At 43.0% G+C, this 14998-nt stretch overlaps 1 protein-coding gene across 1 annotated transcript in view; it reads right to left on the bottom strand.

Moving 5' to 3' along the window:
• Window positions 1-1310: 1310 nt before the first annotated feature.
• Window positions 1311-14998, bottom strand: part of NIPAL2 (NIPA like domain containing 2) — an 82191-nt gene continuing 68503 nt past the window's right edge. The window contains exons 7-12 of the mRNA XM_071421533.1: window positions 14617-14713; window positions 9410-9545; window positions 6967-7055; window positions 5154-5217; window positions 3748-3842; window positions 1311-3437 (exon numbers count right to left, since the gene is read on the bottom strand). Of these exons, the coding sequence (XP_071277634.1) occupies window positions 3343-3437; window positions 3748-3842; window positions 5154-5217; window positions 6967-7055; window positions 9410-9545; window positions 14617-14713 (576 nt within the window). The 3' untranslated portion in view covers window positions 1311-3342. The remainder of the gene's footprint in view (window positions 3438-3747; window positions 3843-5153; window positions 5218-6966; window positions 7056-9409; window positions 9546-14616; window positions 14714-14998) is intronic.

The raw sequence follows: 14998 nt of genomic DNA, 5'->3' as shown, positions 1-14998 counted from the left end.
CCATTCATCACTCCATATACACAAGCCAATGAGTCTGGCACTTAAGAGACTTTCAGGAAGCTCTTAGCTGCTTTTGGGGCATGGTGATATAAGAAGAGTGATCTCAGCAGAATGCTTGGCATATAGAGAATCTCCTCAGAAGGAGAGAAATAATATTATGGTTCCCCCGAAGAAAGAAAGGTCTCACTCCCTCTCCCCCTTTTCACATCTGTCCCATCACATGTTCCAGTCTGGTTGGGTCAGCTCAAAGAGCCATCCCAGCAAGGAGAAGGGTGCAGATGCTTTCTACAGGATGGGTGAGCTGAACTGGCCCCAGGAAGCCACAGGACCTCACAGCTGGGAAAAGAGGATGAGCCTTTTGGCAGTGCTGATCCATTCAAGCAGCTTGCCAGGTGCATGAAACCACAGATCCAAAGCACAGAAACTCAAACCCTTATAAAGTTTGTCCTCTTTCCTTTGGTTTTAGGTGACCAGTGCCCTTTCATGCAAAATGTGAGTCTGCCAAAAGCTGGGCTGGAGTGAGTAGCAGGCAACCAGCCTACCAGGTGAACACCAGGCCTCTCCCAGGGGCAAACAGACAAATCCAGTCCAAACTTTGTTGTTTGCCAGCTGAAACTGTTGGTAAATGAATCCTGATATTTTACAGTAAAAATTAAACAGTCTTGCTCTGCTCCAGAGCTCCCATTTCCAGGCCCCTGGCCAGTTAATACTTCATCTCTTGCTGCAGCGTGACCAGCAGTGGAACAAGCACTAAATGAGTCCTGCTGGTCCTGGTCTGTCACAAATCCCAAGCTGGAGCCTGAGGCACCACGTGAGACACTTCCTGCCTACCACACCTTCTCCTGGTTTGATTTCTGCAGATCCCATGGAGGATCTGTTCAGGAAAATTCAGACTGCAGGCACAAGTTTTGCAGCTTATCTGGCCCACATTTTTGATGTCAGGAAAAGCACTGCAAAAAAAGAACTCGTTATTAAGGAGAAGGGCCCCAGAGATGTTGTTTTATTCCAGTGCAAAGGCTTTTCTTTTAGCAGGCATTTGTCTGTGGTGTTTGCAACCTAAGTATGGCAAGCAGAATCTGAAAACAACATTGGTTAGAAACTGATTCTTGAAACAAGTCATGTCCGTTTCTTGGCAGAGCAGTAACGAATTCTCATAACTGAGTTTTTCCAATCCTGTAATACATTAATTAGTTGGAATATGTTAACATCTCAAGGTTCATATCAAATCACAACTTTCAATTGCACATAATTTCTACCAGTGTTTCGGTCCACAAATTATTTTGAAATACACTAGAGATAAAATAAAACACTTTAACTCTTAAAATTTTTTAATAAACCCATAGGAAGAAAAAAAAACATTGTTCAAGAAGAAATCCAGTAATTTAAAATAAATAACTTTTGCCCCAGATTTTTACATTTGATTTATTGCTTTAAAGAGAAAATCCTACACCTGGTAGGTAACCTCTATTACCTCCTGCAGCCCTCCTGAGCCATGAAAACAGATTTCAGAAAGATGCCCAAGGCCATTAATTTAAAAAAAGCAACAATACCAAATCCTTTCACCCATTTGTTTCCCAGGTCACAGAATGAAAACCTGTAGGCCTCTTATTTCCATCTTTAGCACATACTCTCACTTGAGACTTAGAAAGCAGCTTAAATTTGACTTGCAAAAGAAAGACAGGCATGTCCTTACTCCCTGGAGAAAGCATGTAAAAGTCATGTGCTTTTTTTATTTTAATCTTTAGAAACTTGAACTCAAGATGCTAGGCAGGAAAGGAAGGCCAAGCCAAGCAGGTGGTACCATAAGGTGCAGACACAGAGTCTTGTCCTGTGTCAGCTGGAAAAGCCCCATATTGAAAAGCAGCTTCACAAGTCCCCAGATACCATAGTTCCTGGGACATTGCTGCACACGAAATACTGCAGCTCTGTGTGTGCTTTGCAGCATTTGGAATGAAACTACCTTATGGATCTTCAGCTTAAAATTAAATAAACAATTACTTGGGGAAAAAAAATAGACCTGAAACAAAGTACACACAGTCTATGGCCCCTACCCATTACTGTCCCTACCCATAACTGCAGCTTAATTCAATCCTATAACAAGACATGAACATTTTTCAAGAGCACTTTCATTTGTTTATGCAGGGGATGTGACCAAAACCCCTGTGCTGGCTGAGGTGGATCAATGGTACCACACAGGGATAAGTGCACCCATGAGGAATTCCTTGAAGAAGCTTTTTTGATGGGATACTGGGACAGAGAGACACCAAGACGTTCCAAATCTGAGCACAAAGCCTGTACTGTCATTGTTCCCATCACTGCTGGCTCTTCAAATCAGTGTGGAGACACAACCATTTAATGAAGAGAAAATTGCACAATTATGTTGACTCTTTGTGGTCCTGTTTTTTTACAGCCTTTCCTCATGCAGAAGTAACAGGAGTTGCCCTACTTTTTTAGAGGTATTTTTCCAAGACATACCAAGAGAGGGACCCTGGCTACCCCACTTCCTCTGAAGAACCATGCATATTCTTCACTAAAACCTTCTTGTGCTGAAAACAAAAGCTAAAACTCAGGCCAGACTATGCTAAAAGATCATAGAGCCCAGGCCAGTGCAGCCCAGTGCACAGGACTCCTCTGGGAGGATGTAAAATGTCAAGTACAGTGCCCTAATCCTGCCTGGGCTGGGCACCTCAAAGGTGTCCCTGTGCCCACGTGCCTGTGTTCGTGGCAAACACTGTCTTCCCACTGCTCACACAAGTACTGATTGCCTTGGAGGGTAAGAGAATTTATCTGATGGTAGGAGATAATCAGGATTGTTCTACGCCCAATACAAAATTATTTTTGTTTTTTAGTAGACACAATTCTGTTTGTGTCTACTGCATAGATACTTACAGTTTTGACTCCTGAACAGGAAGAAAAGGGTTTAAAAGGGATTATATATATAGCAGAATACTTGGAAATCGCTTACAAAAATTCTAATTTCTCACATTTGTCTTTAAACATTTACACAGATCTGAGGAGTTCCAAAGGGGAATTTTTATAATCCTGTTCTGTGCTCATTGCATTTAAAAGCAATTAAAACTCTAAAAATGTCCTCAAGAGGTATTGATACTAGGAGACTATTCCATTTCATTAATGGTGATTTGGTTTTTGTTAAGGCTTCCTTTATCTTTAGGACACATTTGGTACAATCATGGGATAAATTAATTAGGATTAAATAATACTATGTCTCATCAACATACAGGACTTCAATGTACACTTGAATATGTTCAATAAAAAGGTGCTACTGATCCTTGTTCCAGTGGTGTTCCTCCTGTTAATTGGCATGTAAAGTGCTTTCTTCTTTCAGCTTTGACTTTTCACCAAGTCATCTTCCTTATTCAGTGTGCCATAGCATGAACAATGAGAATCTGGTTGTATTTTGCCTGTCAGATTTTCTCCTAAGGAAACGTGGTGAGAGAAGGAAAAACAACAACTTTGTGAAGAATTTCAATAAAACAAATTCCCCACCAATCCATCATTTAAACATTCTTTGCTCCACTAATCATTGTTTTCATTTGACTGGTTGTAACAATAGCTTGGAAAAATCCTGAAAAATTCTTTGAAAAATCTGTTGGGAACAGGAATAGAAATCAAGTGAACAGTATATTTATTAAATATGACTAGAGCATATTTGTGACTCAATTCTCCTAGGTCATCCCATTATCTGAAACCTCATTTAAACAGAGACAGAAAAAAAGCCCTACTTACCAGGAATATGTCCACAGTCAATAAAAGGGATTTGTAAATGCTCCTCTTTTTTATTTCTTGCAATTATAATCACACCAAGGAAAGACAGGAGACACCTGCAAAACAACAGTGGCATAGTATCATTAGAAACAGTTCACTGTATCTGAGATGAGAATTTCTTTCCATGTTTCTTTTTCAAGGACTTCCAAACCCAAGTTGCTGAGTTTATAAAGAAACACTTCTTCCTGCCAGCTCTGTAAATTTATTTTGGGCTTCTTTCAGTCTAGTTTTGCCTCCTGAAGCTTTATTATCAGTTCCAAAGACTCCACAGCCAAAATTACACTTCCAGCAATATATACCTAATCAGATGCCTGTGGGTGTGAGACCTCAACGTTTGAATCCCTGAGCAAATCTTCCCAGAGCATCCAAGTTAGCGTTCTAGCATGTGCAGTTTCATTAACAACTCAGTCTGGCTGCGCACAGTCAACATCTCTGTTGTTTTTCTTGTTTGATTGCGTGTCTCGGGGGCAGGCTGTAAGCCAGGAGCAGTGAAAAACTGCTATGGCTGGACACATCTTCTCTCTGCTGTGTGTTGGACACACAACCCCTAACTCCTTGCTGCCAAATACATGGTTGCTCTTTTCCATTTTTTGTGTCCTTTCCAGCAGTCAGACAAGATAGTGGCTGTGTGCACCTACTCCAGCCCAACTGCAGAAGATGAAGATGTTTGTAGCTATCAGCCCCATTTATTTGACAGCACTGTGTGCAAGACACCTCCAGCAGTTCCAGGAGATCTTTTAAACATTTTGTGCCCATTATTATAATGGTCACCTCTCCCAAAAGTTGTTGTGGTGCTGATACCCAGGTTTCTGCTCTCACAACACCTAGGCCATTCTTCAAAAATACATTTAGCATGCTCTGAATTTTTCTGCAGGCACACTGTGTCTTTCTTGATATAGGCAGATGGGGGAGAGTTATTACAGTACTGCCTTGTAGGCAAGCAGCTCATATAATTGCCCATGCCTAGGGGCAGGAAAAAACAGCCAGACACACCAGGGGAAGGCAACATGGGAGGAGATGTCTCACAGCTGTAAAAGCACCCCCTGTAATTTGATATTTGGTGGAGAGCAGTGACTTCTCCTTCCTGCTGAAGGAACAGATGATGCTGGTTTTTCATTCCATCATGAGATTAGTAGTTCACAAGTGTCTCACATTTTTACATATTTGGATTCAAAGCCAGGCCTCCAAACTCCCAAAGCACAGACATCAATCTTTCCTTTAATGTTTTTTTTTTATCCTACTATAATGGCTATTCCATAATACTTTAATAACAAGGCGGTTTCTGCTTACTGAGAAAAGAAGAGATTGCAGAAGGCAAAGCTGTTTCAGTACAAACCTTAGTGCAGATTTTAGGCTGATACACTCACCCGAACAGAAACATGAACACGTTCAGTAAAGCTGCACTTTGGAATTCCCGATAAAATATGACCCCTGGAATGTGACAGAAACAAGAATTGCAGATCTTGACTGGCTTCCAAGTGATATGAATTACAGCTGGGAGGGTCAGGAGAAGTGTCATGCTTAAACGGAGCAAAAAAAATCCCAAATAAGGTATTAATACACATTGTGATGTGTTCACTTTGTGTCCTATATTCCATAAGCTAGGCTTTCTCAAGATACTGCATAGGACTGGAGAAGATTTAGTCAATCAGGCTGGAACACATGCTGGGTTAGTAATTGCACAGATGCATGTATCTTTTGCATTGTCAGCAACAATTTCTGTGCAGGTCAAACTCGAGGTCTTACTCACAAGCAGTGACATACCAATACAGCTGAGAGGTTCTTCATGGACTTCGTTAAGCTACTCCAGCAGAGCATGTGGACATCTTAACTCCAATTGGGAACAGATTTTCAATAACTAACTGTGTCCCTGAGGTTTACTCCAAGTGAAGGGCTCCAGCAGCCAAGTTTGCCAAATCTTTCTGGCTGAAGGGATCGCTAGCTCTTTCTGCTCGCCCCGCTTCCAGGAATTAGTACCTCTGTAGTGGAGGTGACAGAACCAGATGTGTATCTGGATCTCAGCTGCCCCTATTAACAGCCAAGTATATGAGCTTAAAACCACTGATGAGCAGAGCTTTGCTTAGAAATGCCAGTGGGACCCAGTGCAGCTGAAGTGTGACTGTGTCTTCAAAGGCTGTAACTAGGGATGGGGGAATCCTGACAGCGGGTACCTTCTACAAGCACCCCAGCAAGATTCAGCAGAGGTTGCTTTTCTAAGCCCTACACTGGTTTAACTAACCTGGTGCAAATGCATGTGTATCCACTCTCAAAGCTATTAAGCCATTCCTGAATAGGTACTTGATCTTATAAGGAGGCACTTGGCCAAATTCCCCATATGGTCACAGGAACACAACCCCCTTTTGGCACAAGTTTCTTCTCGGTCACAAAGTGTAGGTCTCTTCTAACACAGGTGTTGAGGCAATCTGTGCGTGAAGCTAACTCCCCTTCTCATTAATGGCAGCTCTGCATGAGAAACTCCTGCACAGCAATGACAGGAAAGCCCCCAGCGTGTGTTAAAATGAGTCATAAATGTTCTAACAACATGATCATTTTGGCTCATTGCTGATACAGCATCTTAGTCGTCCTCCCAGCTCATGTTCTTGCACTGCACACCATTTCCAAGATTTGCAGTCCCTCTTTAACAATGCTGAGTTCAAAGTTCTCACCCAGAATAAAATGTTAAATGCTTAAAAAGTTTTTGTAGTCATTTTATTTCCTTCACTTAACCCAGAATTCCACCTTCTGAAATGGAATATACGCTAACTACTATGAAGCACAGCTGGTTGTCATTTGAGTAGTTTGCCAGGCTGTTAAAATTACTCTACCAGTTCGTATAGGGAGAGACTGGTGTGCACATGGTAAATGCATTTACTGGATGTCAGTATGAGGCTAGGATAAATGCAGGTACTTCTAGTAAGCCAGCAAGGTACAGTGAATCACACATAATCTATTTTGGAAAGGTTAGAATTTGATTATTTTTATAGAATTATAGAATGATTTGGGTTGGGATGAACCTTAAAGATGATCTAGCTCTAACACTCTAAACACCTATGACTTAGGAAAAAATTATTTCTGTGAAGACAAATATGATGGGTTTGGGGTTCTATTCAGAGGGTTCCTGTTCTTGAAAACCTGATGTTTAAAAAATCTTTCTGTAGAGGAAGAAGGTCAGAAACAAACCTGAAATGATGGCACTGGTGGTGAAGAACACAAAATTAATGGGGACAACTGCTGTTGCTTCATACAGATGCATTGCTTGATTCAAGAACCTGAAAGATAAGCATTATTGTATCTCATGCCAACAGGAGATCCCTTGCACTTTAAGTCAGGTTAGGCCACTTCTTGTCAGTTTAACAATAAGTGTGACCATTTCTTACCACAATAGCAAGTAGCCCTGGACAGCATACAGATACTGAATTTACTTTCTGGTTTTGACTCTGCAGAGTCAAAATGAATAGGTGAAAGCAAAAAGGTTGGCATGGATTCTTCTGGCCACAGGCTTTCAATGGACATATTTTTGAAGCATTGCTGGAAAAATTTTTTCTGCCACAGATAAGGGAGGAATGCTGGGGTATTATTGCTTATGATCTGCATTGGTTCTTGGAAGCAGTGCTGCCTGCAAGCAGCCAGGGACAAGTTGCTCTACTTCAAACAGGTTGTGTAAGGGTACATTGGCATCACGGACATGAACATGTGAGCTCTGGTAGGAACTGTTTCTGGACTTTGCTGAAGTCCACATTGCTGCTACTGCTCACTCCAGCTTGACAGAAACACCTATTTGTATGTTTATCCATGCACTCACATCCAGAAACATTCTGTCCTGCAGGGAAAGTCCAGGAAGGTGGCTTCAAGCTCCTTGGGTTGGAAACTCTCAGCCCTGCTCTTCAGAAAAGCAACATGACCTCTCACCAGAACCATGAGCAAGAGTGTGCAGGACCACAGGAGCATGCATTGCACAGAGAGCTGCAGGACTGAGACACTGGCCAGGGAGCAGCCTGCACAATCTGCAAAATGGCAAAGTCATTAACCCACTTGTACAGAGACCACAGCTATCACCATTCACCCATAGAGTGATGAATCATGAGCTGACATCATGGATGCACCTGTAGATATTCTGCTATGTGAATGGTCATTTCAGAGAGAAAAATCAGGAGTCTGCAGACTATATTCAAGCCTGTAAAAAGAACCACACTTGAATATTTCTCTGGTGCAATATATGCGCACAGTAAAAATCCAAGCTTGGATCTGTTTTAGCCATTAAAATAATTGCGTGGTTATTTTAGCAACTGTTGAACAGTCTCCATGGTGCTTTAAAAATAAAGAAATCCTACATATCCACAGGATAGTCAGGATTTTGAAGTCATTGAAAACACCTCATTATTTTCTCCCATTTGCAACAAACTTGGTCACAGGGACTAAATCAGTGATAGCAAGGCCCGGTGTTGGATCCAGGAGATTGTTGGAACACAGGCTGTTCTCAGCTAATGAATGACAGTCATATAAAATAAGAGAGCAAACAAATAAAATGAAAAATTTAGACTGACAGCACTGTCCCTGTTAGAAAATCCAAAAGAGTAGAGAGAAAGGGATGCTGAGCCCAGGGAATGAAATGGGCACGTTTCACTTCTGCTTTAATTTTGGCCAGCAAAAGGAAGAAAGAAAAAAAAAAGAAAAAAGAGGGAGAGGTTAATTCAGCAGCTTCTTATTTACCAAGCTCTTATTTCCTATTGTAAATGCCCTGAGCTGTTCTCCCAGAGAAGACAAGCTGGATGTAAATCACTTTATAATCTGTTACCAGGGAGTTCCTGAGTCAGCCATGGAGAGTCAGTGCATAATAATGCATGGACTTTCTGATTCCACATGGGAATGGTATGTTCTGCCATGAAAAAGCTGGGCTGGCTTTTCTACTGGAAAATAATCATGCAAGGAACTACTCAGGCTCACACTGGAGCAGTCTAGATGAGATTACTGAAGGCTGCTATCAGCACCAGAAGCAGAGGGACAGGCAGAAAGGGAACAGCCTCTGTTCAGCTGCAAGACATATTTTACCATGCTGCCACCCCCAGCAATCTGCACAGGCAGCATAAACCAATCACTTCACAGAGCAGGGGCCTGCAGGGGGAACTTGAAAGGTACAGTCAGGCAGGATAGCAAAGTGCAACATGCAGATTTAACAGAGGCAGGGAGAAAGTTGGGGTACACTCCCTTCTCCAGTCTGACTAGGGCCATAAAGCTGGGGAACAGACATGGATAATGAGAATAATCACGGTCATTTGATTATTCAGCAATAAAGATTTCTAAAAGGAACCCCCAAACGACTACATAAGCATAAATTTCACTTAGTGTGTTAAGACCTGTGCCAAAACTAGACAAGCAAATTTGGGAAGACCTTGTTGAAGGTGATAATGAGAGGAGGTGGTGTCCATAACAATCAATTACAAACTAAGAAATAAAGTTTAAATAAACAATTCAACCAGCTGGAGGCAATTTTTGCATCTGTCAGGGTTCTGCCAAAATTTGTTGCCTTAATTTGCAACTTGTATCTGGAATCATTATCAGTACCAAATAAAACTGACATATAAAACATGTATGAAGGTTAGTAGGTAAATAGAATCTCACTTACTTGATTTGGAAAGCACAAGAAGTTGCCATTAAAACACTCATGATATAGAAAATGGAGGAGGTTAGCTGCATTTTCCCCTTCACAGAAAGTGCTATCATGCTGGACACAGCCTTAACAGCAATGACAGTCAGGGATGCTGGAAGGGAAGGGAAGAGATTAGCAGGGCAGGACTCAGATTAGTACTTCAGTGCATCACTGAGGGAGGACAAGGATCCAGGTCAGAGCCACAGGACTGATCACTTAAAATAAGACTGATGAAGGACTTGGGCACCTAAAACAAGTGTATGATTTGATAAATGCTTGCTAAGCTACTGGCTAAGCTCAGTGGCCTTAGATCTAAGTACACTTTGTGTTTTGCCTTTAAGTCTTTTTAGCTCACTGAACTCCCAGTTGAAGGTGGTACAACAGCCTCCACATCTTCCACACATACTTTATTTAGCTCCACATAGTTTATGTAGCTAATTTGGAGCCCATAATACAGTATTCAGGAGACATCTGAGAGGTCTGGCTATCTGTTCAAAGCAGTTAGGATGCCTCTTTATAGCAGCCTGCATGTGTCACTGGTAGCCTCAAATAACTCATCATCCTCAGGATTTCTCCTCTGAAACAGGAGCTGGACAAAGTTGACTTCTGGGAACACATCCCAAAGCACCTAACTCTCCCCATGCATTATATATATGAAGAGCAGACAAACAACACAGGGGTCTGCACTCAAGAGCCAGGCTCTTGAGACCATTTACTGGATTTATCCCACAGAAAGAGTATTTCAGCAGTGTATTGTCAATCCATTTAATCACTATCATTGTATCACCACAAACAAATTTCAGACAGCAAGCAATGGGTTTTATATGTGTCACCAGTTCAGAGAGGTTTTGCAAGAGAAATCTTTCAGAAAAGGGGCTGAGAGTTTAACTAAGAGTTACTTTAGATTTCCTTTTGGAGCTCTTGGTTTGTGGAAGGTAACCCAAGAAGTCTGAGATTCCTGCAAATAAAATGTAACAAATTCAAAAAACCCTGAAAAATTCAAGAGTCAGGCTGCAGAGATGACCTTTGAAGAAAGGTAATTAATTGTCAGGAGCAGCATCCCCCAGCTGAGATCCAGTTCCACCCTGGTGCAGAGCTGAGGAGTGTTGGATTTCAGTGGTCTGATTCATCCTCCTGTAACATTCAGATTGGCAAGAAGACCTGTGCTGTGCAAAAGGTTCAGGCCAAAGGTTGGGAGAAAAGGAGGGGGAAGAAGAATGAATGCAGGTTTGAGGGTTTGCTTGCAAGCATTTTTCTTATAGAAAGTCCAAAAGTTCAGAGGGAGTTTAAGAGTTGCATACATCCTGTGATGATCCTGTTCACCACCATGAAATTCACTGTTTTCATGACAACCTTTCCCCCCAGCACTTCAGTTCTTTCTCTGTAATGGAAACAGGTGAAGTGCTTCAACAAACACAGCTGTAAAACTGAGCAGAGGTCAAACACTGGCCTGCAGTAGTGCAAATGCTGTGATACAAAGTCAAGAAATACACTCAAGCCCCAACAAGACATCAATATAAAACTGAGATTTGAACTCTAACATGGGGAAGTTATTATTTTAAAAGAACATTTGCAGGAAAAAAATTAGTATTTTGAATTGTCATGCTAAGGGTAAAGATTGCTAATTTTTTTTTTTTCTGATGAAAGACCAGTTTCCACACCTTAAAATATTAACAAAACAGAAATGAAAGCACCAGGAGGTTTGGTTGGTTGGTTGGTTTCTATTCTTTGAGAAGTGAAATTATATTTTTCATTAAAGTAACTCCAAAACAAGTTTCAAACAAACAGGAGTTGTTTTCTCTGTCAGAATGACCTCCCCTCAAAGCTAGTGTGACAAATGATGTCACTTTCCAGCTGAAATCCCACTATAATCTGAAATGTTTTCCCCAAACTTATGATAACTGAGTGTATACATGAGGTAAAATGATTCTCACCAAATGAATTTGCAGAATTGTACTAAGCAAAACTTCATCAGATTTTGTGATCACCTCTGTATTTTCTTGATGGTGAAAATAGCTTGCATATGCAGTGAAACACAAGGCTGCCCCCTCTGTAAAGAAACCTTTCCACATTTAATTTACATCATGGAGTATGAACACTGCACCAGGACCGTATCACCTTCCATGAGCACTCACCCCCTCAGCAGGCAGGACCTGCAAGGGCAGTGCCTGTGTCACAGCTGGCAGCAAAGTAATGGACAATTTTTCAGTCTCTCCATCACTTCACTCAGCAGAAAGGTCAGAGACCAACCAGAGTGGTCCAAGTGTAGATTTGTGGGGACTGCCAGGCTCCAGGACAGCTGCAGGAACCAGAGTCAGATGCAGTTCTGAGTCTCATGCTCAAGGGAAATGTCAGTATTTCAGAAGGTCCCGTGAGCCAGGATTTGCTTGTTTGTGTCTTTTTTAACAGAGCAGAAACAATGACACATTTTCCCTCAGGTTGCATAAGCTCACAAAAACCTCAGCACCCCCAGCTGAAAATGTATTTTTGCTTGGTTGCAGGCAGAGCAGCAGACTCTGCAGTCAGTGCCTGCCAGGGCACAGGTTTGCAGCCCTGCTGCCGCTCTGCGTGTCCCTCGTGTCCCTTTGCCACCAGGGCTGGCAGGACACAGGGCAGAGGCAGCAGGGCTGGCCAGACCCACTGCCCAGCTCCCCCAGGGTGTGCTCAGGGCAGCATCATGGTGGGCCAGCCCACAACTGCAGCAGTGATGTGGAGGAACACATCTGGAAATCTTCAGGCTTCCAGTTATGCAGGAGGAGGAGCTGGACCCAGTCCAGGACTGGCTGGACCTTTGCTCAGGAGTGCACAGTGCTCCACACTCCTCACAGCCATGCTGGGAGCTGCAGAGCAGCTCAGGAGAGCTTTGCCAAAGCTCCAAGGCTCTGTGCTAGGAGCTGGGGATAGCCACACTCATCTCTGCTAGGAGCTGGGGATAGCCACTCTCATCTGTGCCTGGAGCTGGGGATAGCCACTCTTAGCTGTGCCTGGAGCTGGGGATAGCCACACTCAGCTGTGCCAGGAGCTGATGGATAGCCACACTCAGCTGTGCCTGGAGCTGGGGATAGCCACTCTCAGCTGTGCCTGGAGCTGGGGATAGCCACACTCATCTGTGCTAGGAGCTGGGGATAGCCACTCTCAGCTGTGCCTGGAGCTGGGGATAGCCACACTCAGCTGTGCCTGGAGCTGGGGATAGCCACACTCAGCTGTGCCAGGAGCTGGGGATAGCCACACTCAGCTGTGCCTGGAGCTGGGGATAGCCACACTCATCTGTGCCTGGAGCTGGGGATAGCCACACTCATCTGTGCTAGGAGCTGGGGATAGCCACTCTCATCTGTGCCTGGAGCTGGGGATAGCCACTCTCAGCTGTGCCTGGAGCTGGGGATAGCCACACTCATCTCTGCTAGGAGCTGGGGATAGCCACTCTCAGCTGTGCCTGGAGCTGGGGATAGCCACACTCATCTGTGCTAGGAGCTGGGGATAGCCACTCTCATCTGTGCCTGGAGCTGGGGATAGCCACACTCAGCTGTGCTAGGAGCTGGGGATAGCCACACTCATCTATGCCAGGAGCTGGGGATAGCCACACTCAGCTGTGCCTGGAGCTGGGGATAGCCACTCTCATCTGTGCCTGGAGCTGGGGATAGCCACACTCATCTGTGCTAGGAGCTGGGGATAGCCACACTCAGCTGTGCCTGGAGCTGGGGATAGCCACTCTCATCTGTGCTAGGAGCTGGGGATAGCCACTCTCATCTGTGCCTGGAGCTGGGGATAGCCACTCTCATCTGTGCTGGGAGCTGGGGATGGCCACACTCATCTGTGCCTGGAGCTGGGGATAGCCACTCTCAGCTGTGCCTGGAGCTGGGGATAGCCACACTCATCTGTGCTAGGAGCTGGGGATGGCCACACTCAGCTGTGCCTGGAGCTGGGGATAGCCACTCTCAGCTGTGCCTGGAGCTGGGGATAGCCACTCTCATCTGTGCTAGGAGCTGGGGATAGCCACACTCACACTTCCCTCCTCCAAACCAACAGCAGTTAGACCTAAGCCTCTGGGGGCTCTTCCATCTCTGCCTCATGCAGGGAGCAAGGAAATCCTGCAATGCTTCTGCAGAGCTACAGATCCTAATACTCCTAGGGCCTGGAAACCGACATAGGAAGACTGTCCCCAAAAAGTTGTTCTGGAAGTCTGAGTTTTTAGCTGAGTAAGAAACCACTCAGGGTTTTTACCCTGAAGGAAGGGAGTTAATAAATCTGTGAGGGTTTTTACATTCAGTTAAATCCAAATTTTGTACCTGGCAAACTTTAGTGAAATTCTATTTTATCAAAAACCCTCATGGTCATCTCCATTAGAAATGCAAGTCTTTGCAGACTGCAAGTCTTTGCACCCACTGAAATCAGAGAAAAAATAATTTGACTTCAATGGCACCTTCACTTCAACCAAAGACTTGTGTCCCAAGAGGGTTTCATGGAGAAATGACAAGACAAGGACAGGAGAATTTGTCACATGGAGAGGTGAAAATTCTAGATATAACCCTACAAGCATAGGAGATTTAGAGATGAACTCCTGACATGTCTCAAAATGGATTCAAGTTTAACTTTATCAAAAGATGCCAATAAAATTATCTCCTCTATCTTCCCTGGTTATTGATTGTGGTGACAATGATAGAAAACAAACTTCAGTAGTCCACTGGGTTCTTGTTCTTCTTCAGGAAAGGTTGTAAAATATGAAATGTTGCATATGCAAATAGTCATAGATAGTTAGAAGTTGTAGTACAGTCACAGCATATCACTGCACTTGTTTACAGAGCACTTAGAAGGTCTTCAGCTGCTCTGTTTTAGAGAACTGATTTTCACAGCCTGCTCTCCAAAGCAAAGTTTTGAGTAGTTCACTTTCCCAGGATATAAAAAACCTAAAGTTTTATTTAAAACAAGTTTCAGAATATCATTACACATAGCATATTAATATGAGGGTATCTGTGAAAAGAAATAGTCCCAGCAATAAGCGTAGAAACTATGTTTAAAAATCAGCTTTTCTCTTCAGAAAGAGACCACAGTAAAAATCATGTGAAATGATTTCAATGACTCTTCTTCAAGCACACTGCTTTGAATCCTAAGTGTCTGGAGAGATGGAGTGACAAGGAATTATCAAGTAACAGACAGGAACATTAAAGTGAATAATATGTTCTTACCCAGTAGAGCTACCATCATTAACAAAACCATGATGTGTTTCACAGCCTTTCTTTTGTAAAAATAGAGGAGAATGCAGAATATTAGAATTTCTAAAATCTGAAAATAAAAGAAAAGAAAGTTAGTTTGAAACTATGTAACAAATGCTTCATTCAAAGTCTTTGAGATGTCACACTCATTTTTGCTGCTCTGTATGTTCAAAGCAAAGAATGGCTTTATAAAATATCTTCTGCTAAAAAACCCGATTGACAGTTCCCTGAGCTATCAAACAACTGTTGTCATTTATCTTTCCTGTTATAGCAAAAGTTAAACTTTGAGCATTTTTTATATCTTCAGTTTTTTGTTACCTCAGTCCAACTCCCTGGTAGTTGCAGGCAGTGGCAG

The sequence above is a fragment of the Agelaius tricolor genome, unplaced genomic scaffold, assembly GCF_023055355.1.
Source record: "Agelaius tricolor isolate 1412-34295 unplaced genomic scaffold, bAgeTri1.0.p SCAF_2, whole genome shotgun sequence".
NCBI classification, from domain to species: domain Eukaryota; kingdom Metazoa; phylum Chordata; class Aves; order Passeriformes; family Icteridae; genus Agelaius; species Agelaius tricolor.
This window is presented reverse-complemented; position numbering and strand designations above follow the sequence as displayed.